This window comes from Fomitopsis serialis (genome assembly GCF_022376445.1).
Source record: "Fomitopsis serialis strain Sig1Antser10 chromosome Unknown B0H18scaffold_11, whole genome shotgun sequence".
Classification (NCBI taxonomy): domain Eukaryota; kingdom Fungi; phylum Basidiomycota; class Agaricomycetes; order Polyporales; family Fomitopsidaceae; genus Fomitopsis; species Fomitopsis serialis.
The window spans coordinates 13,298-39,548 of record NW_025954971.1 but is presented as its reverse complement, the minus strand read 5'-3'; the positions used below and the strand labels follow the sequence as shown (position 1 = coordinate 39,548).

Here is a 26,251-nt window from a genome sequence, read left to right as displayed (position 1 = left end):
GTCGCCCATGATGCAAGGCAGATCTTAATCTGCATTGACAGTCCTGGTGGGGCAAGGCGGGGTGCACCGAGTAAGCGTGACCAGTAGGGGAGCATGAGCGGACAGACGAACCAGAGTACTGTCTGAGCCCAAGACAGACTGCATAAAACGTGTCGAGGAGGCTCACCGGTACAGGTTTATGGAATGGTGAGACAGAGGTACGCACAACACTTGTAACACCTCGGGTACCTGGAGCATCGCATAACGTACACTTAACTTCTCATTCTTTCTTCCCTTCCACCGCCTCCTTCTCCCTCTGCTCCCTTCTCCGCTTGACGTCCCAGTTGTACACCCGCGCCGTGTTCACCTCCATGATGGTTATCTGCTCACGAAGGAACTCGAGGTCTTCGACGACAGTCTTCAAGGACCCTTCCGCGGCCTCGAGTTTCGAGCGGAGCAGCGCGATGGCCGCGGGTAGCTTGTACGATAGCATTACATTTGCCTAACAAAGGGCAACATAATTCAGTCGCCCTCGAAGAGAAGAGAAGGCGGGGACATACCCCAAGCCAGAGGTACACCGTGTCGGTGTCTTCAATCTCGGCCTCGGCGTAGAGCGTATCATTCAGCTCGAATGTCGTCCTAAGGGACTTCTTTTGGTCCTCGGCGGCGTCATTGTCGAGATCATCGTCTAGATCGTCTTCGTCGGACTCCGAGGCCTTGCTCTTGCCTTCCTGCAGACCCGAGCCCGCGTTAACAAATGAAATGCAGTTGCGCCGACGGGCGACTCACTCACTCGCCTCTGCTGCAGGAACTCGACCATGGACAGCGTCTTCTTGATGTCAGGGATCTTGTCCTCAAGGCCTTTCCGCCGTTGCGCGAGGTTATGGTCCATATAGCGGTATTTCCTGTCAATGCGACTTCAGATCCACGATCGGCGCGAGAGAGCAGAGCACGCACGCAAGAGCAGCCTGGATCTCCTTCAGTGCGGTTTCGACCTCCCTGTTGGCTCCTAGATATTCCTCCACATCGGCCTGAAGGTCTCCCTGTTTGAGCATCGCTCGCGCAAGACAGATTCGGTCCAACTCACGATGAAAGGCGCTTGAGGAATCCCGCGTGGATTCTTCTGTTGCGCTTGAGGTTTCTTTCCCTCCGCGACTGACATGATTATTGCTTTCGGTAGGTCTGTTGGTTTAGATGCTCAGAGTCAAGAGGCAAGGTGCACGCAGGAGGCCAAGTCGAGGCCAGGTCGCGTTAGCGCTCGACGCATGGGCGCTCGGGGAATGCCGACGGGTATTTGAGCGGCACATTTTCTCGTTGCACTTGTTTTCCTTCCCTTCATCTCAGAGGCACAATGTCTCGCCTCATTGTCAAGAATCTACCATCATATCTCACACAGGATAGGCTTCGCAAACATTTCGAGGCAACGGACGGGCCTGGTGGTACTCTACTGATGTGAAGCTCGTCCTCAGCGCGGATGGGACGTCTCGCCGGTTTGGATTTGTCGGATACAAGACCCCTGCTGAGGCAGAACGTGCGAAAAAGTGGTTCAACCGGACGTTCTTGGATTCGTCGCGCATCAGCGTCGACGCTGTCGATGTACGTTCCTGTGTTCATCTCTCGACTCGTTTGGTAGACTGATGTTAGTGTGAAGGGTGCGAGAGATGCACCGCCTCCCCGCCCGAACAAGCGGCCCCGTCTTGGCCCCTCACCAGCGGAGGTATCTGCTGAGGCTGCTCAGAAGAAGCCGAGTAAGTCAGCGACCAAGGGCGGTGTGAAGGAAGCCAGGCCAAGGCTGGCAAGGAGTCCCATCTCGATGAGTACTTGCAGGTCATGCAGCCGCGCACGAAGAAGGGTCCTTCATGGAACGACAACGATGCGCTCCCGCAGCCTAGCAGCTCGCGGGGGATCCAAGCCGTCAGTGGTAAAGACACGGACGGTGTTGTAGACGGAAAAAAGAGAAGGAAAGAGAAGAAGTCGGAGGGTACTGTACAACTGTCTACTAATGCTACGGACGATCCGCCAGGCGCTCCTGGGAACGCTACTGGAGCTGTGTCCGACATGGACTGGTTCAAGCAGCGGACGAAAGCCGTCCTCGAAGAGCCGGATGCCTCGGAGGAGAGGGTGTTCGAGCAGTCAGATGAGGAGGAAGGGCCCGGGGATGGCAACGATAGCGAAGAGGTGTGTATACTTCGCTACTTTGACTGGGACCCCAGTCTAATGTGCTCTAGTCCCAGGAAGAGGAGCTGCCGCCGGACCCCGTCAAGACTACGATCTTGCAGACATCCCGCTTGTTCCTACGCAACCTTCCCTTTTCATGCACAGAAGCTGAGTTGCGAGAGCTCTTCGAATCACACGGGACTATATCTCAGGTGAGCATCACTTTCATTTGTTCTCCCGCTCTGGAGGCGGGTGTCTACGGATGACAAAATAGTTAGGGACAACAGACTCGCTTGCGAGCATGTTGATTTAACTGGGAAATTGATAGTTATTGTTCTGATATTTCCTTTCTTCGGCTTGCGTTATTCGACTTTTGCTAACCCTGCTTCTCAGATCCACATACCACTGGATCCGACGACGAAGCAGTCGAAGGGTCTCGCTTATGTCACGTTCGCAGAGCCGGCGAAGGCTCTTGCAGCGTATGAGGTCTTGGATAAGACGTCTTTCCAAGGCCGCTTGCTACACATTCTCCCTGCGGTGGATCGTAAGGGCAAGATGGAGGTTGACGAGGGTGGGAGGAAGAAGTCGGTGAAAGAGGATCGCGAGGCTACGCGGAAGGCAGGTGCTGGGCGAGAATTTAATTGGGCGATGTTGTACATGAATGTACGTACTAGACAATATATCTTGTACCCTCGCCAGCTGATGGTGTGTGTAAGGCGGACGCAGTCGCATCGTCCATCGCCGATCGGATGAACATACGAAGTCTGACATACTCAATCCTGACTCAGAGAACGCGGCTGTCAAGTTGGCTCTTGCGGAGACGCACATCATCAACGAGACGAAGTCCTTCCTCGAGCAGCACGGGGTCATTCTCGAGGCCCTCGCCTCGAGTCGGCCGCAACGCTCCGATACAATTATTCTTATCAAGAACATTCCGTACGGTACTTCCGCGGAGACGCTGCGCACGATGTTCGGTTCTCATGGAGAGCTAAGACGTGTACTGGTGCCTCCTGCGGGGACGCTTGCGGTAGTCGAGTATGACCACGCCGCAGACGCGAAGACGGCTTTCCGCGCGCTCGCCTATCGCAGGCTCGGAAACTCGATTATGTATCTGGAGAATGCGCCCCTCGGGATGTTCGCCGAGGAGAGCACCTCCGAACCCATTGTCGCCGCTGGGGTCAAGCCGGTTGCTGCTCCGGTCAGTATCGACGCGATCGCAGATGCGACAGCCACAGAGCCATCGCTCTCGGCCGGGACGACTCTGTTCGTCAAGAATCTCGCATTCAGCACGACGTCAGATGGACTTGTCATCGCGCTGCGTCACCTGCCCGGGTTCGCCTTTGCGCGCGTCCAGGCGAAGGTGGATCCTGCGCGCCCGGGTGTGCGGCTGAGCATGGGCTACGGCTTCGTCGGGTTCAAGACGAAGGACGAAGCGAATCGTGGTCTGAAGAGCCTGGAGGGCTTCGTGCTCGACGGGCACGTGCTGAGCGTCAAGTGGGCGGGGCGGGGCACGGACGAAGACGCGGAGGGCGCGGAGGCGAAGGGCAAGCCGAAGGGCGCAAAGATGATCGTGAAGAACGTGCCGTTCGAGGCGACGAAAAAGGACATCCAACAGCTCTTCGGCGCGCACGCACAGCTCAAGTCCGTGCGCCTGCCGCGCAAGTTCGACAGGCGCACGCGGGGGTTCGCGTTCCTCGAGTTTGTGTCGCCGCACGAAGCCGCGCGCGCGTACGCTGCGCTCCGCCATACGCATTTGCTTGGGCGCCATTTGGTGCTGGAGTATGCGGAAGATGGCGCGGCGGACATTGACGAGCTCCGGAAGAAAGCTGGCGTTGGGTACGGCGCCGGGAAGGAGATGCCTGGTCAGAAGCGGAAGGTACGGATGGAGAACAAGGAGGATGCAGACGTGGATGATGTATGAGTGTGGCTTGAATAATTCTTCGACTCCAGGAATGAGCGTCCATGGAATGAACTTCGGCTCGATGTGCATGTGATGCGTTATGCCCGCTGGCAGTGCATGTGTTCGTGCTCTGTGCTCACTATGTGATGCACTCTATATGTCACGAACCCGACTGACAATCATGTTCATTGTACTTGTTCTCGCTCAACCGCTTATGAGCACCCGCATTGGACCGAAACATATGGCCTTGTGGTCTAGTCGTATGATTCCTTCTTAGGGCAATGTTTCCGGTTTCGCAAATTGAACCTGAAAAGCTTGGATGGAGGAGGTCCCGGGTTCAATTCCCGGCAAGGCCCAGTTTTTGCGCAGGATTGCAAGCGTTACGACGAAAAAAATGTGGATTGATCATCTCGTAAGTACATATGATTGATACCATCAAAACACTTCGGCGCGTTCGTACCGCTTCAATCCACCGGGTAGTAAGTTTGCTGTACCTACCATGAGCGGCGTGCGACTAGCAGCAAATGTCTCGAGTGCAGTGGCACCGCGCCTTTAATTTACTGAGATGCTCATGTAGTACCCCCGGACCCATACGCGGGAGGTACAGGCGTAGTGGGGCTACGCCACAATGTTATTTGTCTCTATTGTCCAGTACCTTCCAATCCTAACAAGTACAAGCAACGCTTGCCACCTTCCGCCGCATTCCCCAACTTGCGAGTTACTAAACTCGGATCCACCCTTGTTGCAGTACTTGGTTTTTGCAGGAGCTTCCCGCTTGACCGGCCGCTATGTAGAGGATATATGTCGCAGACTCGCAAAACTACAACGACCGGTCTCATTGATGCTATCACAAGTCTCACGGTCACGCCTAATGATCACGCATGCAGACGACGCCGACTTTGCATTCCGAGTCGGACTGCTCCGTGCACTCCATTGTCATGTTCGCGGTTGTCCAGCATACGTAGCCATCCTAGACCTATCGTCAGTGACCGGCCACATACTGGGAAAGGTAGTCTCTTACACTGCAACTGACTGGTGTACGCAAGTCCCACTGTACATCTCGGTTACATTGAATGTCTGCTGATCCGAACGAATTGCTAAGATGTATAATCAGGATAAGGCAACATTTGTAGCGCTCAAATGGTAACCTGCCTTGGGCTGTCGATTCCAGCGCTTTGATATATACGGTGGCCGAGAAGGGTATTACTCATGAAGATGAAGAGGACGGCGAGATTGAGTGACAGAGGAACCATGATGCCGGGTTGGGACGTGTCGTAACAAGGATATGGATAAATTAAATGAAGCGAGCAGGGCGAATGGCGAAGAACGCAGTCTTGAGTTGCACGGCGAAAGGCCGAAGGCGCTTTGGTTTAGTATTTTAAAGCTCCTGACCGCACATCTCGATGGTCTGGATATCTGAGTCTGATTCACGGTCTGTCGCGGAAGGTGGAACCATCATTTAGTCTCTGTGAGGTTTCGTGTTGCCAAGCGTACGCGTAAGACATGGCTTTGTGGGACATTCGAATACGGGCGGTTATGACAGATGCATGATCATGGCCCCCAAAGCGAGGAAATGGTTGCGGTCTGAGATGTAAGCCATGTAATCGCCACCGCCTCTCTACTATAGTGGTGTATGTTGCTATCAAGCTATGACCTCGACATCATGAATTCATCTGAGCCACGTGAATCGGTCCCTTCCTTACTGCTAGTCTCCCCATCGAGCCCAACATCTCCATCCCAACCGTTCTCGGCGAGATACTGTAAAACTTCCTATCCTCCTGGGCGAGGTCAGCACCCGTCATATCCGGAACGAAGAAGTACGCGACTAGGATGCCGAGTGCTCCAAAGATCGCAGCGACGATGAACGTCCACCTTTCAGCGAGAAGCGACTCCATGAAGGTCGACATTTCAGTAAGTCACACAGAAACTCGCACCTCTTTCCGAGATTTTTCTGGATTGGCGTGAACACCTCGGTACCACTGCCGCTCCTACCTTACCGAGGGCTGCGGAGAGTCCGAAAAAGGTACCCCTATTGGTACATAAACACTATAAGCATTGCTGATGCATTCAACCGACAGCGAACGCACCTTATAGGAGTCGGGTATGATCTACATGAGGCGCCTCAGCCGTTGGTGGGTTATTTAAGTTCAGTGAAGAAGTCAACTCACTCTGTACTTGTAAGTAGTGTCATGTTACCCGGACCCTAGCGGTGGGAATCATCCACGGCCGCCGCGAACGGTATGTATGCTGCTACTTACCAGGTTGCTCATGGACACCATCAACCCATATCTATAGATCATGCTTCAGTACTGTAGCCATGAACGATAAAAGATGCTTACAACACAATGAATAGCGGTACGATACTCGTGACCTGGTCATAACCGCATCCAATGACCAACCCTAGAGCGGAGGTCTTGGCAACATCAGATTGACTCAGGGTTCCATGACCCACCTAAGACGACATAACCACTAAATCCTAGCATCATCTTGTCACAAAAGGTTTAAACATCAGCATGGCGCGATTAATATACTAGGCCCTTCACTGACTGTATTGCGTCGGCCTAAGGGATTGCAGAGCAATGCTCCGACAAAGACTCCTACAGGGCTCATGGATTAGAACGTTCTTCGGTGCAGTTCTGCTATACGCACCGGGAATGGCGATGGCCCCAAGCAGTAATTGCCATTCGGCGGTCGCTTTCAAGTCACCGTCCTTGATGACGCTTGATATGATCGATGCAGAGAATATGCTGTTGGGATAGAAGATCTCGTATGTCGCCAGATATTCAGGTCGCGAGCAGTCAGACGTTCAATGAATACTCACGAAGTCGAACAGGAACCTGATGCCGAAATGTCAGAGCGAATTTCCCGGCGGGTCATGTACCAGCCCATCAGAACCTAAGCTTACCACGAACCGCCCGTACCGATCAATGTCTTCCAGTACCTCTTGAAGGAGAGCCAATACGGGACGCGTCCTACATTAGATAGTCACGATTTGCTGTGCAATTATGTTTGATAGATGGGTCTAGGACTGCTTACGCTGGATTGCGCCTTCGCGATATCTGCAAAGCTATGTCAGACTCAAAGTCAATACCAAGAATCAGCGAAGGTAGCTTACAGTATGGAGTTCAGCATGCGCATGCGGAAGTAGAATACTGTCAGCGGGAGTAGAATTCCTACGCCGAAACAGATGCGCCAGACGATCTCGAGACGAGTTTGCCCCGCTGCAGATAAGACAATCAAGAAGACGGAGACAGCTAGTGGACCTCCAAACTAGAGTCTCATCGATGAGCATTGCTGTGAGATGGACGCTGTGACACCGTGACGTACGACTAGGGGCAAGTCGGTCACCATAATGAACACTATCATAGAATAAGTCATTAGAAAGGGTATCGTGATAAACCTCAACCTTCAGGCGAACGCACCTGGACCCCGTTTGCTAACGGATGTCTCGTTGGCTCCCTCGCTCGCGCTTGTCGACGACGCTGGATATTCTCCTCCGGCGCCCTATACACAGATTGCGCCAGAAGGTCAAAACAGACTAACACTGGCAGCGCGTTGCCCAAACTGACCACGCCAGTGACACCTCTAGCAACAGTCATGAACCAAAACAATCCCTGCACGCTACCATGCGCTCCATGTGCGGCAGTGCAGAGGATCGCTCCTATGATGATCAATAGCGTCGTCGTGACGAACCCGCTTTTACGGCCAAGCCTGTCGCACAAGACGCCGACGAACACTTGCCCGATGATTTCTCCTGTAGTTTACTCTTGTCAGCGCTCAGATCGCGGTAATGTTGAGCCCGGGACTGACCGACCAACATCGCATTCGAGACGCGAGTGGATACGTCAGGAGTGTATTCAGTCGGGTACAGTTTCTTGAAGACGACCTGGTGGAGGAAAGGTCTGAAATTTCGGGTGACATCGACAACAATGAATGAGGCCACTTACGTTGGTCATTGTCATCAGGTTGTTGTGATCTGAAGCAATGTTCAGTGAGTCAAGATATAGGCCGCAGATACACTGTATTGTTTCCACTCACATCCGTCTGAGATCAAACCGAAGGCCGATGCAGCGATCGCCATGTATGCGCTAAGCCTCGCCTTCCTTGACCGACTGTTGTCATTGTGTTGGGTGAGGACGACATCTCGAGGCACCCGGCACTGCTGTGCGTCATCCGTGGCTTGTAACTTCTCCGCCGAAGCAGCGGCATCGCTATCGCCCGAGACGAGAGTCAGGACCATTGTGCTGTGCTAGTGAGGGAGCAATCCACGGGCACAATGACACGTCTGTTTCGCAGCCATATAAGACGGGCTTCGACAGCTCTTGAACTTCCTATCGCACACTGAAGATGTCTGCAGTAAGGTTTCAGGGTCAGGGGCCGAACAACCATTGTGGCGTCTTCTATGAAGATCAGCTTTCTTGAATCGGACTTCAGAATGTCAAGTTAAAACACTCGCAATGTGTTTGTCCTAGTAGACCGACTCAGAGTTAGCAAGGAATGAGGTTGCGAGTGGCACATAACCTTGGGCAACGTACTCACTGTTTTGACTTTGCAGAGCTACAGCTCTCGCGGGATATAGCGGTGCGAGTCTCGCATCAGCGGAGAGCCGTGCGGGTCTGTCAACTCAAAATAGCGGCGGAAGTAGTGTGTCTTCATATGACCGCTGGAGTGCTCGGCACGAGATATGAAGTCATTGCAGACATCGTGCAACTTCGGGCATTGCTCAATGATATGATATATATCTGATGAAGGGGTGCGAGTGAGTAACCTCTGCCAGAGTCCCGGCGTTCTACATATCACCAACTTACTTTCGTTGACAACCTAGTGCTGTGGCACAAGTTCAGAATGACGGTACAAAGCACATGGCTTTCAGGCTTGAGAACACTTGTGGAGAAGGTGAATTCAGAATGACACAATTGACTGCTCGTGTACGCACTGGCAGTGGACCATCGTGTGTATGGCTTGGGCCTCGGCCCCTCAAACCTGACTTCGCGTCGATGTGCCTAGAAGATATTCTGAGCTAGCATTGAGCTATCTTCGCAGAAAAGTACTCACCTTGCACCATTTTGATGGCAGGAAACATGATCTATCGGCGGTCAGTAACTGGTACAGTGGCAGCCTCAGTGAAGCTTTAATGAACGTTAGGTGTTCCGGCTAGGTGCCGCCGCATTTACTTACAGGAGTCTGAACCTTTGATCGCACAGGATGGCTGCCAGTCAATAAGTTCAAAGGTTCAAGTACCTCGCAATGCGCACTGCATACTTACTTCAAGTTGCTAACGAGGATATAACAAGAGATTGGGCTTCAACTTGGAGCTCAAGCCCAAGCTTCAAGTTGAATACGGAAGCTCGAACGAAAAAGGATCACGTGGAATGCGTAGTCCATATCGGGAAATTCCCGCCGCATAAGTTCAAGTTCGCAGGGATGTCGTCTACGCGAAAAGAAACCATGCACTTGACGACTACGCAAGACGAGCGGAAACCGTACGCAAAGGCTTGCTAGTTACTGCGTTTCACCTAGCGATTCTTGTACCTAGGCCAGTCAGTGGTCAACATCATGAAAGGCTTTCTGAAGTGCAATATTGAATACCGCCGGCATTTCCATACCCGGAAAATTTGAAGTCATCGCCCCTCGCAGTGCGGACGACTTGCTTCCGCACGATGGACATCCTGCATCTTTTGGAGGGTTTCGCAACGTCGAACCGGTGTTTTGGACTGGGCCTGGTCGCACTTGAGGTGAGTCATATTCAGGGAGCTTCAAATACCCGGGCTCATGGAATCCGAGTCCAAACTGCAAACCTGAAGCACCCGACCTCCCATCATGTCTAATCCACCTAGTTCTTCATCGTCCTCTCGCTCGTCGTCAATGGCCTCTTCTAGTCTCCCTAGGACACCGCCGAACATGCACCAGAACACGATCGATCCAGAAGCGAAGTGGCTAGTGCAGAAGTTTGGCGGGACGAGTGTGGGGAAGTTTGCGACAAAGATTGCGGAGGACATCATTGCGTGCGTGGTGAAAACGTATTGAATGTTTCAATCCTTTGCTAACTGAAACACAGAGAGTACATTGACCAGCACAAGGTCGCGATCGTCTGCTCGGCGCGATCAGGCTCTACCAAAGCGTTGGGCACCACGAACCTCCTTCTACGGGCAGCGAAGGAAGCTTTGCAGCGCACAAGTAGCCCATCAGAGACACCAGGACATATGACTCCTGCACTCTTCTCCAGAACCTCGCAGGCGCAGTCACCAGTGGACAGTCCACGAGGGCGGAGCACGTCGTCGCCTCGCATGGATCCCGTTACTCCTGGAGGGGCATTGAACATGTCTTCCATGAGCACCAAGGCACCTCCGTTCAGTGAGACGGTGGACCTCATCCGTTCAGAACACATCACAGCCGCGCGATCGGCAGTCCGCAAGCGGAGCTACTGCGAGAGCTCGAGATGGAGATCGAGCGGGATTGTGACTCATTACGCTCATTTTGTTCGCGACTCAGGTGAGTTTGTTTATGTCATAACGATAGACACCTTCGTGAGTCGTGCGCAACTGGAGTGCAGTTCGCAACCATGTTCGTTGCTCGAGGTGATGCGGTCAATAGACACGACCAAAGCCGCGCTTGACTCGGGCGAAGCGTCGCCTCGAAACTCCGTCTGTAAGTACAGTATCTAGGGGGTGTCTGTTGTTATGACCGGAAGCATGGAAAGCATCTCTCTGAACTTCATCTAGGTAATTGACGAGATTTCGCCAAGATCGCGAGACACCATCATCGGTTTTGGTGAACGATTAGCATGCAAAGTCATGACGGCCATCCTTAGGGATCGAGTACGTGCTTCCTGCGTGCATCGCATACATGATCCTGTCTCACATCTGGTACAGGGCATCGACGCTGAGTATGTCAGCCTTGAAAACGTTGTTCCTCTCACCGAGGAAGAGTCGTACACGGGAGAGACGCTCGGTCAAGAGTTCTACGACCGAGTCGCTGAAGCTGTGAGCGAGCGCATCAAGCAATGCGAACCGCGCGTTCCCGTCGTTACCGGTAGGTGTTTCCTCGTTCACGTCCCCATTACGCTACTCATCGGGCACAGGCTACTTCGGCCCCGTCCCGGGCTCCCTCCTCCGGCAGGTCGGCCGCGGCTACACAGACCTCCTCGCAGCACTGCTCGCAGCGGGGCTCGGCGCGTCCGAGCTGCAGATCTGGAAGGAGGTCGACGGGATCTTCACCGCTGACCCGCGCAAGGTACCCACGGCCCGGCTCATCCCGATCATCTCGCCCGAGGAGGCGGCAGAGCTGACGTACTACGGGAGCGAGGTCGTGCACCCGTTCACAATGGAGCAGGTCATCCGGCGGCGCATCCCGATCCGCATCAAGAACGTCGAAAACCCGCAGGGTGGGGGCACGGTCATCCACCCGGACCCAGACATCGACGCGGCGCCGTACACGGAGGAGGCGGGGATACCGATCCCCGGGACGAGCACGGTCTTCCGCCCGGTGGGCGACCTGCATGCGGCGAGGGATGAGCGGAAGCTGCCGACGGCGGTGACGATCAAGGAGCGGATCGTCGTGCTGAACGTGAACTCGAACCGCAAGAGCGTGTCGCACGGGTTCCTGGCAGGCGTGTTCGGCACGCTGGATCGATATGGCGTCGTCGTGGACCTGATCAGTACTAGCGAGGTGTACGTCAGTATGGCCATCGAGGACAACCTGGACAAGAAGCTGCTCGATCGAGTCGTGCGTGAGCTTCAAAAGAGCGGGACGGTTAGTTGATTTCTGCGCTGACGTTGCTAGACCGTTAATGATTCGCGTTACAGGTAACCGTGAGCAGAGATATGGCCATCCTGTCTCTGGTGGGCAAAAGGATGCGGAACATGGTCGGCATTGCGGGCCGCATGTTCACGACGCTGGGGGACGGAAAGGTCAACATCGAGATGATAAGCCAGGGCGCGAACGAGATCAACATCTCCTGTGTCATTGACTCGCGGGACGCTGTTAAGGCGCTCAACCTCATCCACCAAAGCTGTTTGCAGATCAGACCGGACGGCGCGAGGGGGCGCAGTGAGTACAAACTCGCCGAACGACTTGTTCCAGTGTTCTGATTGTCGACTCCGTTTTGATCATAGTGGGTCCATGGTTGTTCTAAAAAAGACGTTTCAAGACGATAATTTGTTGTAAGCTATACCCATCATCTGTAGCCTAGAGCTGTATACTGTGACGCCCGTCCAACCGCGCCAAAAATCAAAGAAGGACCACGATCCAACTCGGGTTCTTGCCTTGCTTTGCACTTCCGCTCCCCGTCCACGTTGCATCCTCGTGCGTCTGTCGCTGGTTTAAGGCAGTTGCACACAAGCTCGGTTGATTAATACATGTCAGTGGTGTGCAATCGCTTCCTTGAAGTGACTCTTGCTGACTGGAACAGGTGTCCGATCATCCCACTCGAACTCACGGAAAGATACAAGATCTCATGCGTGTCTTTGACTAGGCAAGCTCTCAGTCGTCGATTGCGAACATACCGCTCGAACGCCGCCTCCACAGCATGTTATCTGTTAGCGTCTAGTGCAGTCATACAAGGGCCTTGCTTGTTCCCAGGCTGCCAACTTGACACGACATGAGCCTTCTGAAGTATCCAGCCGTAGATCCGGGACCAAGCCTTCCAGTACAAGGCAAGCACATGGCTCGTTTGCTGTAGCCATCCCACAGTATTCGCCCCTTAGTCTGCCTTCGACGTTCATTTAACGGCGAGAACTCGAGGTACACGAGGTGCAGACACTCTTCTGACAGAATCTAGCCATCTTCGCATGTCCATCTACGATATCGCTTCCCCATTCCGCAAGTCACGCTGAACACCCTTGTTCTTCTGCACAGGGTCATGTCATGAGAGTTCGCCGTGGAAGATGCTCCAAGCCTCTCCGGTTGCCGAATGCGTAGGGCACACCTTGACTCCAATCGTGGCCACACACGGATGTACATATAGAATGATCTCACAACGCACCTCTTGTACGTCTACATGCTACTTGAATCTCCTCGGATCTCATGGATAAACCCAAACCCAGCAGATTCCAGCGTCGTCGACCCTACGTTAGATGGCATCTCCGGTGTCGCACCCACGAGGAACTTCAAGCGCCATGAGCAGAAAGGTCGCGCTCAGCGCGTATATGGCCATTGCTGCTTCAGCTTTTGGATTGATCTCAGATGGCTGTGAGTTAGTCTTGTCTGTGAAGTTGCGGGACTTGTTGCGATCATGTACAGACCACAACAACCTCATGACCATGACAAATGTGAGCGAGCATCACAACGTTTGTCAACAGTGACAGCCTTCAATCTTGAATAGCTTGTGTTCAGAAGGTTGTACCCGTCGGAATACACGTCGGTCGTCTCGACGCGGTTTCAAACGCACTCATAGTTGGTAAGCTGCTGGTGTAATTGTCTCCGTCTCTTTGACGGACTACATGCGTCACAGGCGAGGTCATCGGACAGGTCATCATCGGCATCCTTTGCGACAGAGTGGGTCGGAAGGCGGGCCTCGTCTTGACGACTCTGTTCATTGTCATAGGTGCTACCTTGTGCACTGTCGCACACGGTGCCCATGGAAGTGCCCATGGCCTCTTCTGGTTCATGACATTCGCTAGAGGTATCACAGGTCTGGTGAGCCAGTCGCTATCTCGGTCGTAAAGGTCTGTGTGCCGATATACCATCAGGGGGCCGGAGGAGAATATCCTGCATCGTCTACCAGTGCGAGTGAAGGGGCTAACGAAGCAATCGCGCATCAGAGAGGCCCAGGTTCGTTCCAAACTGGATGCAGCGTCGACTTCGTTCAAGGATGATTTCATCAGTATTCATCATGGTCACCGACTTTCCCATCTGCGTAAGTGCATCAACGAATCTTGAAGTGTTCACGGAACACTGAGAACCACAGTTCGGAGGTCCCCTGGCCGTCTGCATATTCTTGATCGTCTTATCTGCCGCCGGGGAAGACCATCTAACACTGTCTGGAGAGTATGCTTCGGCATAGGCATCATACTGCCTCTGACAGTGTTCTACTTCCGCATGCGGATGGTTACGTCAAAATTGTATGTCTGTTTTGGTCTTTTCGGAGTCGATCGTTCTCCGGTTTTGACGAGGACCAAGGTACCGGGAAAGCGCTATCAGGCGTACGTCGATGTTACGTCTTTGGCTTCATATTCAAGCTGCTCATCGTAGCGTGGATACACAGGTCGCGTTCCATATCGGCTTGCTCTCAAGAGATACTGGAAAACTCTCATTGGTACAGCGGGAACCTAGTGCGTTGTACCTCTCCTGTCAGTACCATCACTCATGCGCAACAAATTAGTTTTGTATATGCTTTCGTGCGTAGTACATTGTGCATCTCGACGACTACGGCTCAGGCTACTTCGAAGATCGATTATCCGAATGGCGTCTTCTCTGCCACCATCATTGCCAACATCATCAAGGACGGAGACCTCAAGAAGACGGCAGAATGGCAGCTGGTCTTGGGTGCCATTGCTCTTCCAGGTGCGCTGTTCATCCTGTGTGAAAAAAATGGCTTATGACTTACGCGAAATCAAGGCGTGGTGGTCGGCGCATTCCTGGTCAATCCTCTCGGACGCCGCTACACGTGAGCCTCCGATATGTCGCTATCAATGTACTAATGCTGTCAACAAGATGATGCTTGGCTTCAGCGGATATGTCATATTTGGTACGTTGCACAAAGGAGTGAGGCGATTTGCTGAAGCGCAGTGATTAGGTCTGATATAGGGTGTGGCTATGACCGGATCACCAGCATCATGCCGCTCCTGTCATCCTGTATGTCTGTGTGCGATCATCTTTGCTGCATTAGCTGACGCTGGCTCCAGTTACGGACTGATGATATTCATGAGCAATCTGGTAGGTCGAGATCATCATGTCTACAAGCTCAACGAATGCAATAGCAATGATCTACAGGGTCCCGGCAATATCACACTGCTTGCTAGCGCTGAGTATGTTGCCATGTGTGCATTATTCCCTTCTGTTCTGACTCGCTATGCAGGTCCTATCCAACCTCAATCAGGTAGGTGATGACTTCGGAAGAGGCTCTACGTCGTGAACATTTCGTAGGGAACCTGTTTTGGTATCTCAGCGGCGATGGGCAAGGTCGGGCGGTCGTAGGGACTCAAGTGTTCATACCAATGCAGGAAAATCTTGGACAGAGGTGTGGTCTGCATTCTTAGTGCGACGTCGAGACTGACTCATTTGTCAACCCAGGTGGACGTTCATTATCGCAGCAATCTTCGGAGTTCTCGGTATCCTGATTACCTATGTCTTCGTTCCGGACATGACGGGAGTCAATCTCGCCGTCGAGGACGAGAAGTTCTTCAGGTACCTCGCCGAGAATGGTTGGCAAGGAGAATCGGTGAAGCGGATGCGGATGCATACTTTGCTGAAACGATGACAGTGGAAGTGGTAAAAATGGCAAGAACGTGCCAATGTAGACTCAGATGTGTTTCACAGATCTCATCATCTCTGCTGCACCGACCAAAGCACCAGAGCAACAAACACGATACCAACGGTGTAATTTGAGTTACGGCGAGAATAATGGCCTATGTCGATTCGAGCCGTTGTCGGTGACCCGCTCGACACGTGACGTGTGTATTGCGCCGCAAGCCCGGCAAGGCAGCAGAGTGTCACTCCTCACAACACAACATCCGCTTACGAGGAAGGACTTTGAAGAAAACCAACGGTTGCGCGGCAAAGGCATGGGGCATCCGGGTCGGATACCTCGGGAGCATGGCATTGCGGCTTTTAGTAAGTAACCATTACTATATGGAACATGCGCAGGGACCTCGCTGGGAACCTGTGCAACCGTGATCCCTGGACCCTTCTTAAGCCAGCAGCTGTCCGCAGCGCTCGCCCATTGATCCCTCGGACGAGATGCATGATGACCCAGAGCGCGAAGTCCGTATCATTGCCCCGTAAGCAGCTTGGTCACTCCCTTGCTCGACCTTATGATTAACCTTGCGAAGGCAGGGCATGCTTGGCTATGGATACGACGCAGAGGCCTTTCTACAATGCTGCGCTACGCGTCGCCCACATGCAATCGTCTGCGATTCTGGATCAACTGATTCCGGCCTCAGAAACTCGCACTTGGTACAACGACGTGCCCTCGAAGGCATACGTCCGTGACCTAGGGCCTCTCGTGCTAGCGTCTGTCAAAACGGCATCACAGTCCTCATGGCTCATGTGGAGGCTCCGGAACCAATGCCCAAGTCGACCTTTTCGCGGACATCGTACGCGAGCTATCGAACGAACACGGGTATCATCTGCGCGTCGCAAAGATCTACTCCGATTCGACATGGAAGTAGTTCGAACCAGTTGAAGGATGCAAGTCTCTCCCTGTGGACCGGTTGCGCAGTTAACAGATACGACCTCAAAGTCACTACTGTCGTCGTCGGTCAAATGGGAGCTGAGCCGTACTTTCTGCTTTGTCTCAGACACTCCGGTTCGACATCATCTTGGTGGGCGAGCTACGATCCTGCCCCATTTGCTGCCGTATGTCTGAAGCGGGGGATCAATGCAGGGCTAGCCTGGCATGTGGGAAAGGTACTTTCTTTCCTTGAACAAGAGACGACCATGCTGATAGACGAGTCTTAGATAGTAAGCTCGCGAATGAACTGGCCATTAGCCTGGTATAATGGGCTAACATGTTCTTTAGCTGGAGTGCGGCGGTCTTTGCGCAGAGCCCAAACACCCATGATGTTCGCTACTATTCGGTCCGACAGCTTTGACCTGGAACCTATCAGCGGCACTCAAGCTGCACTACCATATCCGTCGCCGCACATACTCTCTACGAGAAGACTCGCCCGGATCTCCTACCCGGACCTGGTGGTGTATTGGACTTGCAAGATACAACTTACGAGCAGCTGACACCGCGAACTGTCCGCGTACGAGGAGCTGTCTTTAAAGAACGGCCTTACCAGGTTAAGCTTGAGGGCGCGAAAGTGACCGGCTATCGCTCCATCTTTATGGGCGGGATCCGCGACGGTTCTCTTATTCGGCAGATCGATGTGGGCGGCATCCTACCCTTTCGTACTTCTCGCACCTGATCATCTCCTGCAGGCTATCCTTCCGCTCGTCGAGACGTATGCCAAGAAAATGAACCCAAACTTCGTCGGGGAGGATTGCAAGATTGCGTTTCACGTATACGGCAAGAACGGAGTAAGCAGACGCAATGTACTGACAGTAGGCATGGCGGCTGACTTCACCTGTAACAGGTCATGGGTCCTCTGGAGCCCAACAAGAAGCCGGGCCACGAGCTGTGTGTTCTCGGAGAGGTCCTAGCACCATCCCAAGCCCTCGCACAATGTTTGCAACACCCTGCGTATTGCCCTCTTGCACGTCCCTTACCCATACCAAGTCCGCTTCACTGTCTCGTTGTCCTTTACATCGTCTCTGACGGCCGTTTGTTTAGATCGCTACCGGAGGAAACCTTGCTGGTCCACTCACCCCCATGGAAACTGACGTAGGGCAAGCATCCGAGTTCTCTGTCTATCACTTGATGGACATCGACGACCCTGTCGCCCCATTTCCCATCTTAGCGGAGTCCATGGGTGGCGAGAAGCAACAGGATGCCTCGCGTTGGCCGACGTTTGAACGCCCACCCAGTCAAAGAACTCCGAGGCCGAACGGATGCTCGAGGAGACACTCAAGCGTCTACAAGCGACGAAACCAGACCCAGTCGCAAAGTGGTCGGCTGCGATGCAACGCGGAGATGGGACAATCAAGCTGAGAGACCTGGCTACCGTCCTTCGGAGCAAGAACGTGAGTATGGCATCCTCTTTCTCTGAGCTCCATCTCACCGAATTTGATCTGCAGAGCGGCCCATACGAGCTAACATTCGATGTCTTGTTCCCGACGGAAGACATTTTGCAACGGTCAAGAGTAGTGGAGTACTGACGAAGGAGATTCTGGCGTAGACATATGGCGTGGCGCCAGACAAGGTCATCGCTTGTCTCTTCTTCCGACAAGCTCGAGCATTCAAGTTCACAATTCCGAGGTCTGCAGTATTGTCCGCGTCGTTGCCTGATGCTGACTAGTTGTGGCACTTCACAGAGCTTACTCCAACGGCAGTTTCGGTGAAACAGACATGCACGGGTGCCAACAACATATCCCACTGGGTGACGTGGACGTCCCGATACCTACACTACTATGTAGGCCATGCAAAGCGTAGTTCCTGCTGTTTGGCGAGTTGTGTGTCATCGCGTTGACTATCTCGAGTTCATTGATCCAAGCGAAAGCCCGTTCGTATCTCGACAAACAATGTATGAAACAAATATGAGGGCAGCTCCAACGGCATGTCCCAAAACAAGATAGATGCAGTAGCCAAGCCGTCACGTATATACCAACTACTCAACTTCGCGCCACGGACGATCGACATTCGCGTCAATATCATCATCATCAGCGTCGGACGCAACACCGTTCAAAGTCATCAACTCCATACGTCTGGTAAACTCGTTCATGTCGGCCAGCGCGGTTCCTCTCACCCGTTGGTCGTACCCGCCTGTGCTGTCGACTGCCGCACCTGTATCCCAGGAAGGCGGAGGGCCCTTCCAGCCTCCTCTCCCATGAGCGTAGCTGAGGAAGGAGCGCCACAACGGATCCAACGATAGCACGTTAGGGTCACCAACGACAATCAGTAGTGCTTGAGCGCGAGTAACAGCGACTGCATGGGATACATCATTAGGGTGTATTAGGTATATGAAATGACAACATACCGTTGAACCTTCGAGGGTTCGCAACGAAGCCGAGGGTGTGCTTCAAGTCGTACTCCACAAACTCACGGCTGCTGCGCACCGTAGAGATGATGATCACCTTGCGTTCCTGCAGACCGACGGCATAAGCATCATTTGCGCAGAACTTCAACATACGGTCTTACCTGTCCCTGGAATTCTTCAACACTGCCCACTTTGATCTCGTCCGCAATGGGTCCAGGATCTACGATCCTGAGGCACTGCGCGTGATACGGAGCGATGATCCCTATGTCGGAATCACCTTGGACACCATCCATCAGTCGGCGATTGAGTTGGACATCATCTCGCCACTCACTTGTACGGAACCGTCTGTCGGCCTTGAGCGCTTGAACGTAGGCCTTGACCTGGGAAGCCTCATCGATGTTGAAGAATGACGGCGAGGACGCCTCGCGGTCGTCCTTGCCCGAGATAGAATGAACGAGGATAGGGAAGTCCCGGTTCGCGAGGATCGGGCAGCCGATGTAGGCGTGCGTGACTCTGTTCTCGGCGCAGGGTTGCAGCTCGCTCCTGTAGAACCGCTCGTTCGGGAACTTGAGGATAGCTTCGTGTGAGCGGAAGTTCTTCACGAGCTTCACAACCCTATGTTACACTCATGAATGACTTGCACTGTCAAACACCTATCAGCAGATACTCACGATGTGCCATAGCCCGCCTTTTCGTCGTATGCCGGACGTGCCATCAGCCGCTCGACGTAGCTCTTTTCCAACCCAAGGTCTCGCGCGACCGCGGAGCGAATGATGGGCCCGAGTTGTTTTGGGTCGCCAGAAAGCACTACATTCGTGTCGTTGTCCGCCATCGTCTTCAGCGCGATCATCACCTCGGGCTCCGTCGCCTGCCCAGCCTCGTCCACGAATATGTGAGTGAAGTGTCCGCGAGTCATACCGATCCCGTGCGCGAACGAGGCAGACACGCAGGTGGAGACGATCACTCTGTACCGCTTCAGGATCGCCATGGGAGGAACGGAGAAGTGCCCCGTCGCAGTACGGTAGGTGAAAGGCAGGATCGAGTCCGGAACGAGGTCCTTGTTCCGGAAAGGCGCGTAGAATCTGAAGAGCTGTGTGCTCCCAAGCATGGAGAGACGCGAGATAACAAGGTCTGCGGCACTGTTGCTGGGTGCGCATACAAGCACGCATGCTGTCGGGTTGAGGCGGAGAACTTGGCGAATGCTCTCCACCATCGTGATCGTCTTGCCTGTACCGGGTCTGCAGGTAGACACGTGTAAGCGACACACCACATCACACATAAAGAGGTCGTGACATACGGTCCGAAGATAACGAACGGTGCAGATCCCGGCTTTTGGTTGGCGATGGACGCCACTGCTTGTAACTGCGCCTCGTTCCCTACGATCAATTTGTTGTATATATGCGGCTTAACAGTCGAGCTTGACGGACGGGTCACTGGCATCGAAGTCTGAGTAGTAGGAAAGAGCAAACGCTCTGGATGGAACGCGGCATCGAGTGCTTGGTGCTGGCGACGCAGTGGAATCCTGTTCAGCTTGAAGCGCACGGTGTACAGGTCCGTCGTGCTCCGCTGCCTGAATGAGATGTGGAAGCAGAGACCGACTTCGTCCCTCCGTACGACGTGAACGTGGCCTTCAAACCAACGCCCCTGATCGGAACCCTGTAGCTGAACAAGGATGATATCACCTGCACAAGACTAAACATCTGATCGCTACAGCAACACGGAGACGGGACGTACCGACGAGTACGCTTGGTCTTTTCTCAGCTAGGCCTGGCACAGGGAGGCTACGACGCGATTCAGAGTCACGGCATGCATGAAGAATGGGCGTGCGCACTAGTAGTACTGGTTGTGTCGCGACAACCGTGTATCCGTGATGTCATACATCTGCAGGTCGTTTCTAACAAGCGATACTCAGCATTCACATCGAATCTGGTGAGTGACTTACTCCATCCGGTGCTCTTCACCCACAGTAGTGTCTTGTAGTACCGGCATGTGTCTCGCTGTTCAGCTGAGGTGGCAGTATCGAACTACGGAAGAAAGTCGTCGTGCGTCCTGGCTGACCTCGCGAAAGGGCTCCAGAGATGTTCGGCGGAATACGAGCGTGCGGAAGCAGCCCGACGTATGGAACGCCTTCACCGCCGGGCGCTACTCCCGGAACGACGTCGGTCTCGGGCTCCGCTGTGTCCTCTTGCGCGGCACGTACGGAGACTTGGGCTTCAGAGCTTCGTAGTCCGCACGGCTGCCGACTATTGCCTTGACTGGTCGGATGATACGAAGCGCTGCCGGAGGGTCGTGTCCTCGAACACCATCTCGAGGCGATCCTCGAAACGCCCGCGGTGCTGCTGGCAAACACGACGGTACGGTGATGCTCTCCCGTATGACAGCAATCGGCAGAGACATCATACGACACGGTAAAGCTGGAGGAATGCCAGTGAGCATGTATGAACTAGTGATGATGCCTCGCTCACCTCGGCGATGTTGAGGAGAATTTGGCGCCTACTAGAGCTACTTTCGAGTAGGGACCGTGTTCCTAGCCGTCAAGGTCAAAGAGATACCCCAGAGGGTCCTCGGCATCAATGATCTCGAAGTCCAATCCATCTACCTCGTGAGAAACGTCGATACCGTGCTTGTTTTTGCCAGCTTCTTCAAAGGCCGCTTCATACGACGCGATCAAGCTCTTTCGTCCATGCGAGCGCGAATTGATATGCGACCCCAGTGTTGCTGGGAATGCCCACTACAACATTGCAAAAAATGTGCCAGGGAGCGTGCTGGCCTCTTCCGGCTCGACATCCGGGTCTACACCTTGTTGTCGGGCGAGAGGTTGTGTTTCCTGCCTTGAATGTGGATGCCCCAGCCATCGACTGTGGAACGTTAGTTTGACAGACTGAGCAATGGAAGTTGTCGAGGAGGCCGTTGACGCGCTTGATATGCTTCTGGCTAGCGCAGTGAGACTGGTAGAAAGCCGTCTTGTAGCAGATCACTCCGCATGGCCTGCATATCTGCACATCGTGCTTGTAAGCGCACCCGCCGTCCACACAGGCGCCGTTTAGCAGGAGTTGCGGACAACAGCGGCCATGGGGACGAGCTGGTACAGAGCAGAGACGATGTGCGGAGGGTTCGGGAAAAGGGTCTTGCGCCGCGACCTTTATGTTAGCCCTTGGTTAGCCCGAAGAAAAATGCACTGATCGTGTTGTACGCGCGTGTTGATGGATCTGGCCACGAAGCCACCCATACACCTGTACAACGTGTCTTAGATCCACAGAACGACAAAGCGCCGTCAATTTGGGCCGACATATTTGGCACCCGCCGTTCACCAGCGCTCGCAGAAGCGAGTTGAGGCTGACTGTAATCACCTTGAATTGGAAGACGGTGGTATATGCGGATCGTAGAGCTGAAGGCGGAGGACACGTATCGTCTGTGAATAGTGCAAAGCAACGTTGGACTGAACACCCCTGCATGGCATGCCTGGAGCTTGCAGTAAGAGTTGAACGGCCAGTATCAGACATGTATCGCGCCGTGTTCGTGTGCGGCACCTAGGATACACCTTGTGAGAATCGGGTCACGTAGTAGTGCGATTCCGCCTGACTCCGCATGCGTCGTAAGTAAATTTCGTTCGTGGCGAGGAAGCTTCATTTCCGGATAGCCCGTACGTCATGGATCTGGGCCATTCAAGCGTGAGATCGGCATAAACGCCTCGAGGTGAGGAGAGATACGGATAGCGCTCTGCGAGCATATAAACCCCTTGGCACTCATTACAACACAACATAAGCAGCAGAGGTAGATATACCCTAGCAAGGTTGGACGTGCGACGGAGAAAGCGAACGTCTGCTGAAACGCAGGCTTTCTGCGAGTTCCACCTGCGTTCGCGGAGTGTAGATGGGCTGAGAGAAAGCATCGGAGTCGCACGCAGCCATGCCGCGTATACAATTGACAGAGCGAAGTCCCCAGACGACCGCTCGTTCGGGTTGAGCGATGCCCGAACGCGTCCAAAGGGCGTGTCGCGGTCGCCCAAGAAAGCTGCGAATCTCTGTAGGCGGTATGAGGGCTCTATACAGGTCATGACGGGAAGTCAGGCGGCGGTGCCGAGTGGAAGGCGAGGCCTGTCTAACAGGGAAATAGTTTCGCCCGTGGCACGAAACAGGGATCAGATGAAAGCCGGTGCAGATGCATGTGGCCCTGGTGGCGGTATGCATGCGCAAGAGCACCGAACTCGGGGGAGAGGAAGACTTATTTGAGGTTCGTCACCGCTGAATATCTGACACCAGGACGCGCTGCCGTTCAATCAATTCTAGGACGTACCCATTGTAGTCGTCGTGACCACGTACTGCTGTCTCCGTAGCTCCGAATCGGTGCCGCCGCAACTTGAACCTTCCGATTCACCCGCCTGGATGTTATCAAACTATCTTGGCGGCCTCCTCACATTCGACAACTCGAAGCAAAGTAGGGTGGTCCATCCATCTCGTCCAGGGAGGCGAATGAGTTGCGAAAGCGGCCAAAGCCTTGAAGAGTGCAGAGCGTGACGAAGGCAGAAGGCAGGAGGCCGCTGAGGAGGCAATGGCCCAGTTACCGCCACATTTGCCACGTGCGAATTTGATCGTAAGCGCCTACGAGCTGACTCGGACCTGACCTCCTCGATCCACACCAAATCCCAACGTCGGTGAGTGCAGAATGCTTACACTGATCTTTTCAGGTTCACATCAGTACTGTAGGTGGAACTTACCGGTGTGTATTCTCGAATGCTTTGCGCTACCATCCTCGCAACGTCACTCACGTCCGATTGTTGTTCTAGACGTCCTGCTGTATACAAGACAACTTCAGACTCAGCGGGACCTTACCGTGATGGAAGGTAAACTCATCCAATGAGAATTCTCTGTCAATCACTGACCCATCGATTTTGATTTTCTCGAGCACGACCACACCGGGACGAGTGCTACCTGTAGGGGTTCATCAGACTCGAGTCAAGCTAGGTCCTACGGGTCAGGCCTTTGATAAGACAAAGTTCTGCAACTCAAGGCGTCCCGTAGAGGCACAATCATTCAATCTAGCACGAATCAGTACTGATACTGTCTGGTCGATCGTGACTTGATGTTGCTCACCACGCTCCTCGAGGTCAAGGGTCGCACGTTTCTCAGCATCTGGATACGCAGGCCAGTCAGTACGACAGTCATGCCAACAGTGCAAGAATCAAGTCGAATCACCTTCACCGGTCTCGATGAGATATACGGCGGCGATATTACAACGTTTATCGAGCGCGGAGTCCTCCCTCGCATTGCAACGTTTCTCGATGCGAGCTCTCATCGCCTCGTTCCACGGGCTGCGAAGTAAGGTCAGTCAGAATGCCATGCGCGGGACAGTGGACTGGTAACGCTCAATGGTACGCGAGTCACTGCGCATCCTGGCATGACCAGCGTTATGTTATGACTGATCTGGCGTTCGGCCCCGATATGTGCTCGAAAAGAGTATACGCACCATCCACTGGCATAGCCACGAGCCGCTTCTCGACCTGAACCGCTGGCATGGCGTGGCGACCTCCACCAAAACGCAAGCCAAAAGGATAAACGCGGCTGACACAGACTTCATGTGATGGATGTGACGACTGGCGTGTATAGCAGAAGGATGTGATGTGCCGGGTGCACTGTCAGATCAGTTTTATCCCAATGAGACGGGCAATATTCCGCGATGTACTTACATGATACTGTACACCTTGAGGACGCGGGGCCCTAATACAATGTGATGTTCTGTCTGATAGATGTCGTAAGTGACAGCGGGCGATCCCAGGGACGTGGAAACAGTCTGTTGTAAAGTCGCTTCTTCAGCGGATGATGATTGCATGGAGCAATACTTATGGCCCTCATCAAATCTGTCAAAAGACTCATCAGCGTTGCTGTTAGATCAACTGAAAAGCAAAAGATAGCCACGACGCCATACGAGGCGGCCATTGAGACGCGTATACTCACCCGGCTGGTACTGGCCGACCGGCGTGCTTTTGAAGCTCTGATGTACGGCAAGTCGCCGTCTGAGCATGCATACTATTTAAGAGCATCCAAGCTCACTGGCAGCGCTCAGAGATGATACATTTATGCCAAGTGTTGGTGCGCGCAGTGTCGAAGTCACTTCCAAAAGTCATTTAGCTTGGTACGATTGATATGTCTCGATGCGAAGTCTGGCGAGAGAGCCTGCTTTGACAGGCTATGGGCAATTATCTGTTTATCCCGGGCGAATAGCAACGAGATTGCACATGAACAGCGAAGTACAAACCCCCAAAGCAGAAGCCACACAACCCAACCCCGCTGGGCCACTTTCAACGGGTAACATCGAGTCGTGACGCCAAGTGGGCTGCTTGAACATCGCCGATGGATGCTCCTGTGTGACAGATTTAGTTAGTAAATATGTTGCAGCAGTGTAGGTAGTAACGAGCAATACATTGGTTGTCATCATCTGTTACACACATGTACAGTACAAAGGTCAGCACGTATTTTGTGGACATTACGGATGGATAATCTGACCTTCTATAGTCTGGTAGAAACTGCCGCCGGGGTGTTCGGGTACTGAGAAAATGAGGGTCAATACAGCACGTCGCAGACTTTCCAGCGACGTCGGATGATCATGCCATAGTCACGGTCTGCATCGGCACCACGGAGTGACCTCAACATGGATACGCACAACCCACATCGCCGTCGCGTACAAGCAGCTCTTCAACTTGAGGAATCGGCACGACAGAGGTGGCGATCCCGATCAAGGTGCAGATGAAAAGAGCAAATGTAGCGGTAAACTTCATGCTGATAAGTTGCTAGTATGCGGCGGAAGTGTAGAAGAGTGCGCTAACAAGGCAAACTTCAGTTTGGCTGTTATTTTGCAATTCACAACCGCCCAAGTCAAACCTGGTATGTCTCGACACACAATGTGGGAGGAACACTTCCGAGTCAGGTTTAGAACATTGACGCAGCTCCTCATGGCACTCACGCGCGTCAGACGAAGGTCATCGGACAAGTCATCAAAGCTCTGATGAGTTAAGGGCAGAGTAAGACGCTGAAAGTTGAACAAGAGGAGATACTACTAAGTTAGCATTCCGAGTACGTGGCACCGTCGCCATCGGGGAACCAACGTCCATCCAAGGTTTCCTGTAGTACTACGCCTTCCGGCGACTCAAGCTAGCGCCAGCACGAGGTCCTACAAGAAGTAGCAATCTGCGTCCGCTTCAAACTTCGGAGGAGCTTCTTGAGCCAGATTGCGTAGAGACGTACCACTTGAGTAGTGTCTTCGCGCGTTCAGGACTGATTCAGGCTCGGAATGCCTCTGCGCAGGGGCTGCTTCGACGAACAACTGCTGGGTCAGCAACAACCTGCGGCTCTTCTGTGCAGGTCTGCCACGTATAAGTGCCGTTATGTGTACGTTCGGTGATCGTTATGCGATGTCATGGGCGATGGTCATATGTGGCCAGTGACGTGAGCGCTTGAGCTTGAAGGCAGAGGCGGCGATT

The 26,251-nt window shown here is 53.5% G+C and overlaps 10 protein-coding genes and 1 non-coding gene across 11 annotated transcripts; 5 read left to right on the top strand and 6 right to left on the bottom strand.

Moving 5' to 3' along the window:
• Positions 1-259: 259 nt before the first annotated feature.
• On the bottom strand, positions 260-1,141 carry B0H18DRAFT_871336 (Prefoldin subunit 3; the record flags this gene model as incomplete). The annotated part of the gene is made up of 5 exons (XM_048040160.1): positions 260-481; positions 540-710; positions 773-884; positions 937-1,010; positions 1,067-1,141. 5 exons carry the CDS (start codon positions 1,139-1,141, stop codon positions 260-262), a joined length of 654 nt encoding a protein of 217 aa, XP_047897053.1.
• A 734-nt stretch (positions 1,142-1,875) lies between these two features.
• Positions 1,876-4,343, top strand: B0H18DRAFT_986883 (uncharacterized protein). Its single transcript, XM_048044807.1, has 5 exons — positions 1,876-2,157; positions 2,208-2,348; positions 2,530-2,799; positions 2,853-2,898; positions 2,925-4,343. The coding sequence occupies exons 1-5, from the start codon at positions 2,038-2,040 to the stop codon at positions 4,055-4,057; spliced, it is 1,710 nt and encodes a 569-aa protein (XP_047897052.1). The 5' UTR covers positions 1,876-2,037; the 3' UTR covers positions 4,058-4,343.
• On the top strand, positions 4,280-4,392 carry B0H18DRAFT_t52. The gene has a single exon. It is a non-coding gene; the product is annotated as a tRNA-Pro (tRNA).
• A 510-nt stretch (positions 4,393-4,902) lies between these two features.
• On the bottom strand, positions 4,903-5,345 carry B0H18DRAFT_986881 (uncharacterized protein; the record flags this gene model as incomplete). Its single annotated transcript, XM_048044806.1, has 3 exons — positions 5,189-5,345; positions 5,058-5,133; positions 4,903-5,006 (listed from the first exon to the last, which is right to left on the bottom strand). Exons 1-3 carry the CDS (start codon positions 5,287-5,289, stop codon positions 4,905-4,907), a joined length of 279 nt encoding a protein of 92 aa, XP_047897051.1. The 5' UTR covers positions 5,290-5,345.
• A 159-nt stretch (positions 5,346-5,504) lies between these two features.
• On the bottom strand, positions 5,505-8,589 carry B0H18DRAFT_49407 (MFS general substrate transporter). Its single transcript, XM_048038298.1, has 20 exons — positions 8,576-8,589; positions 8,075-8,504; positions 7,984-8,012; positions 7,847-7,922; positions 7,606-7,790; positions 7,459-7,540; positions 7,364-7,395; positions 7,152-7,306; positions 7,073-7,095; positions 6,942-7,008; positions 6,858-6,873; positions 6,686-6,800; positions 6,584-6,633; positions 6,489-6,522; positions 6,376-6,436; positions 6,295-6,325; positions 6,205-6,239; positions 6,124-6,144; positions 5,971-6,065; positions 5,505-5,908 (listed from the first exon to the last, which is right to left on the bottom strand). Exons 2-20 carry the CDS (start codon positions 8,274-8,276, stop codon positions 5,862-5,864), a joined length of 1,356 nt encoding a protein of 451 aa, XP_047897050.1. The 5' UTR covers positions 8,277-8,504; positions 8,576-8,589; the 3' UTR covers positions 5,505-5,861.
• Positions 8,590-9,492: 903 nt separating this feature from the next.
• On the top strand, positions 9,493-12,463 carry B0H18DRAFT_986865 (Aspartate/glutamate/uridylate kinase). The gene is made up of 10 exons (XM_048044805.1): positions 9,493-9,771; positions 9,821-10,041; positions 10,095-10,411; positions 10,453-10,515; positions 10,702-10,706; positions 10,759-10,854; positions 10,909-11,068; positions 11,118-11,788; positions 11,842-12,085; positions 12,151-12,463. The coding sequence occupies exons 2-10, from the start codon at positions 9,857-9,859 to the stop codon at positions 12,168-12,170; spliced, it is 1,761 nt and encodes a 586-aa protein (XP_047897049.1). The 5' UTR covers positions 9,493-9,771; positions 9,821-9,856; the 3' UTR covers positions 12,171-12,463.
• Positions 12,464-13,152: 689 nt separating this feature from the next.
• B0H18DRAFT_1083303 (major facilitator superfamily domain-containing protein) lies at positions 13,153-15,455 on the top strand (the record flags this gene model as incomplete). The annotated part of the gene is made up of 18 exons (XM_048031651.1): positions 13,153-13,225; positions 13,277-13,305; positions 13,359-13,397; positions 13,493-13,672; positions 13,726-13,807; positions 14,025-14,097; positions 14,156-14,178; positions 14,241-14,307; positions 14,358-14,373; positions 14,413-14,539; positions 14,594-14,642; positions 14,707-14,723; positions 14,783-14,830; positions 14,865-14,911; positions 14,969-15,003; positions 15,054-15,074; positions 15,144-15,215; positions 15,269-15,455. 18 exons carry the CDS (start codon positions 13,153-13,155, stop codon positions 15,453-15,455), a joined length of 1,185 nt encoding a protein of 394 aa, XP_047897048.1.
• A 397-nt stretch (positions 15,456-15,852) lies between these two features.
• B0H18DRAFT_49283 (uncharacterized protein) lies at positions 15,853-17,214 on the top strand. The gene is made up of 5 exons (XM_048038291.1): positions 15,853-15,975; positions 16,031-16,603; positions 16,655-16,913; positions 16,981-17,067; positions 17,120-17,214. The coding sequence occupies exons 2-4, from the start codon at positions 16,235-16,237 to the stop codon at positions 16,983-16,985; spliced, it is 633 nt and encodes a 210-aa protein (XP_047897047.1). The 5' UTR covers positions 15,853-15,975; positions 16,031-16,234; the 3' UTR covers positions 16,986-17,067; positions 17,120-17,214.
• Positions 17,215-18,405: 1,191 nt separating this feature from the next.
• Positions 18,406-20,763, bottom strand: B0H18DRAFT_1115876 (P-loop containing nucleoside triphosphate hydrolase protein; the record flags this gene model as incomplete). The annotated part of the gene is made up of 9 exons (XM_048033330.1): positions 18,406-18,722; positions 18,775-18,880; positions 18,936-19,051; positions 19,106-19,389; positions 19,446-20,012; positions 20,072-20,456; positions 20,509-20,555; positions 20,606-20,668; positions 20,717-20,763. The coding sequence occupies 9 exons, from the start codon at positions 20,761-20,763 to the stop codon at positions 18,406-18,408; spliced, it is 1,932 nt and encodes a 643-aa protein (XP_047897046.1).
• A 2,630-nt stretch (positions 20,764-23,393) lies between these two features.
• Positions 23,394-24,451, bottom strand: B0H18DRAFT_986849 (uncharacterized protein). The gene is made up of 7 exons (XM_048044804.1): positions 24,301-24,451; positions 24,241-24,274; positions 24,159-24,220; positions 23,970-24,051; positions 23,680-23,906; positions 23,561-23,617; positions 23,394-23,493 (listed from the first exon to the last, which is right to left on the bottom strand). The coding sequence occupies exons 1-5, from the start codon at positions 24,349-24,351 to the stop codon at positions 23,749-23,751; spliced, it is 387 nt and encodes a 128-aa protein (XP_047897045.1). The 5' UTR covers positions 24,352-24,451; the 3' UTR covers positions 23,394-23,493; positions 23,561-23,617; positions 23,680-23,748.
• Positions 24,452-24,957: 506 nt separating this feature from the next.
• On the bottom strand, positions 24,958-25,626 carry B0H18DRAFT_986846 (uncharacterized protein; the record flags this gene model as incomplete). The annotated part of the gene is made up of 3 exons (XM_048044803.1): positions 25,435-25,626; positions 25,262-25,319; positions 24,958-25,134 (listed from the first exon to the last, which is right to left on the bottom strand). Coding segments are annotated over exons 1-3 (350 nt in total), but the record flags the coding sequence as incomplete, so codon positions are not given.
• Between the last annotated feature and the right edge of the window lie 625 nt (positions 25,627-26,251).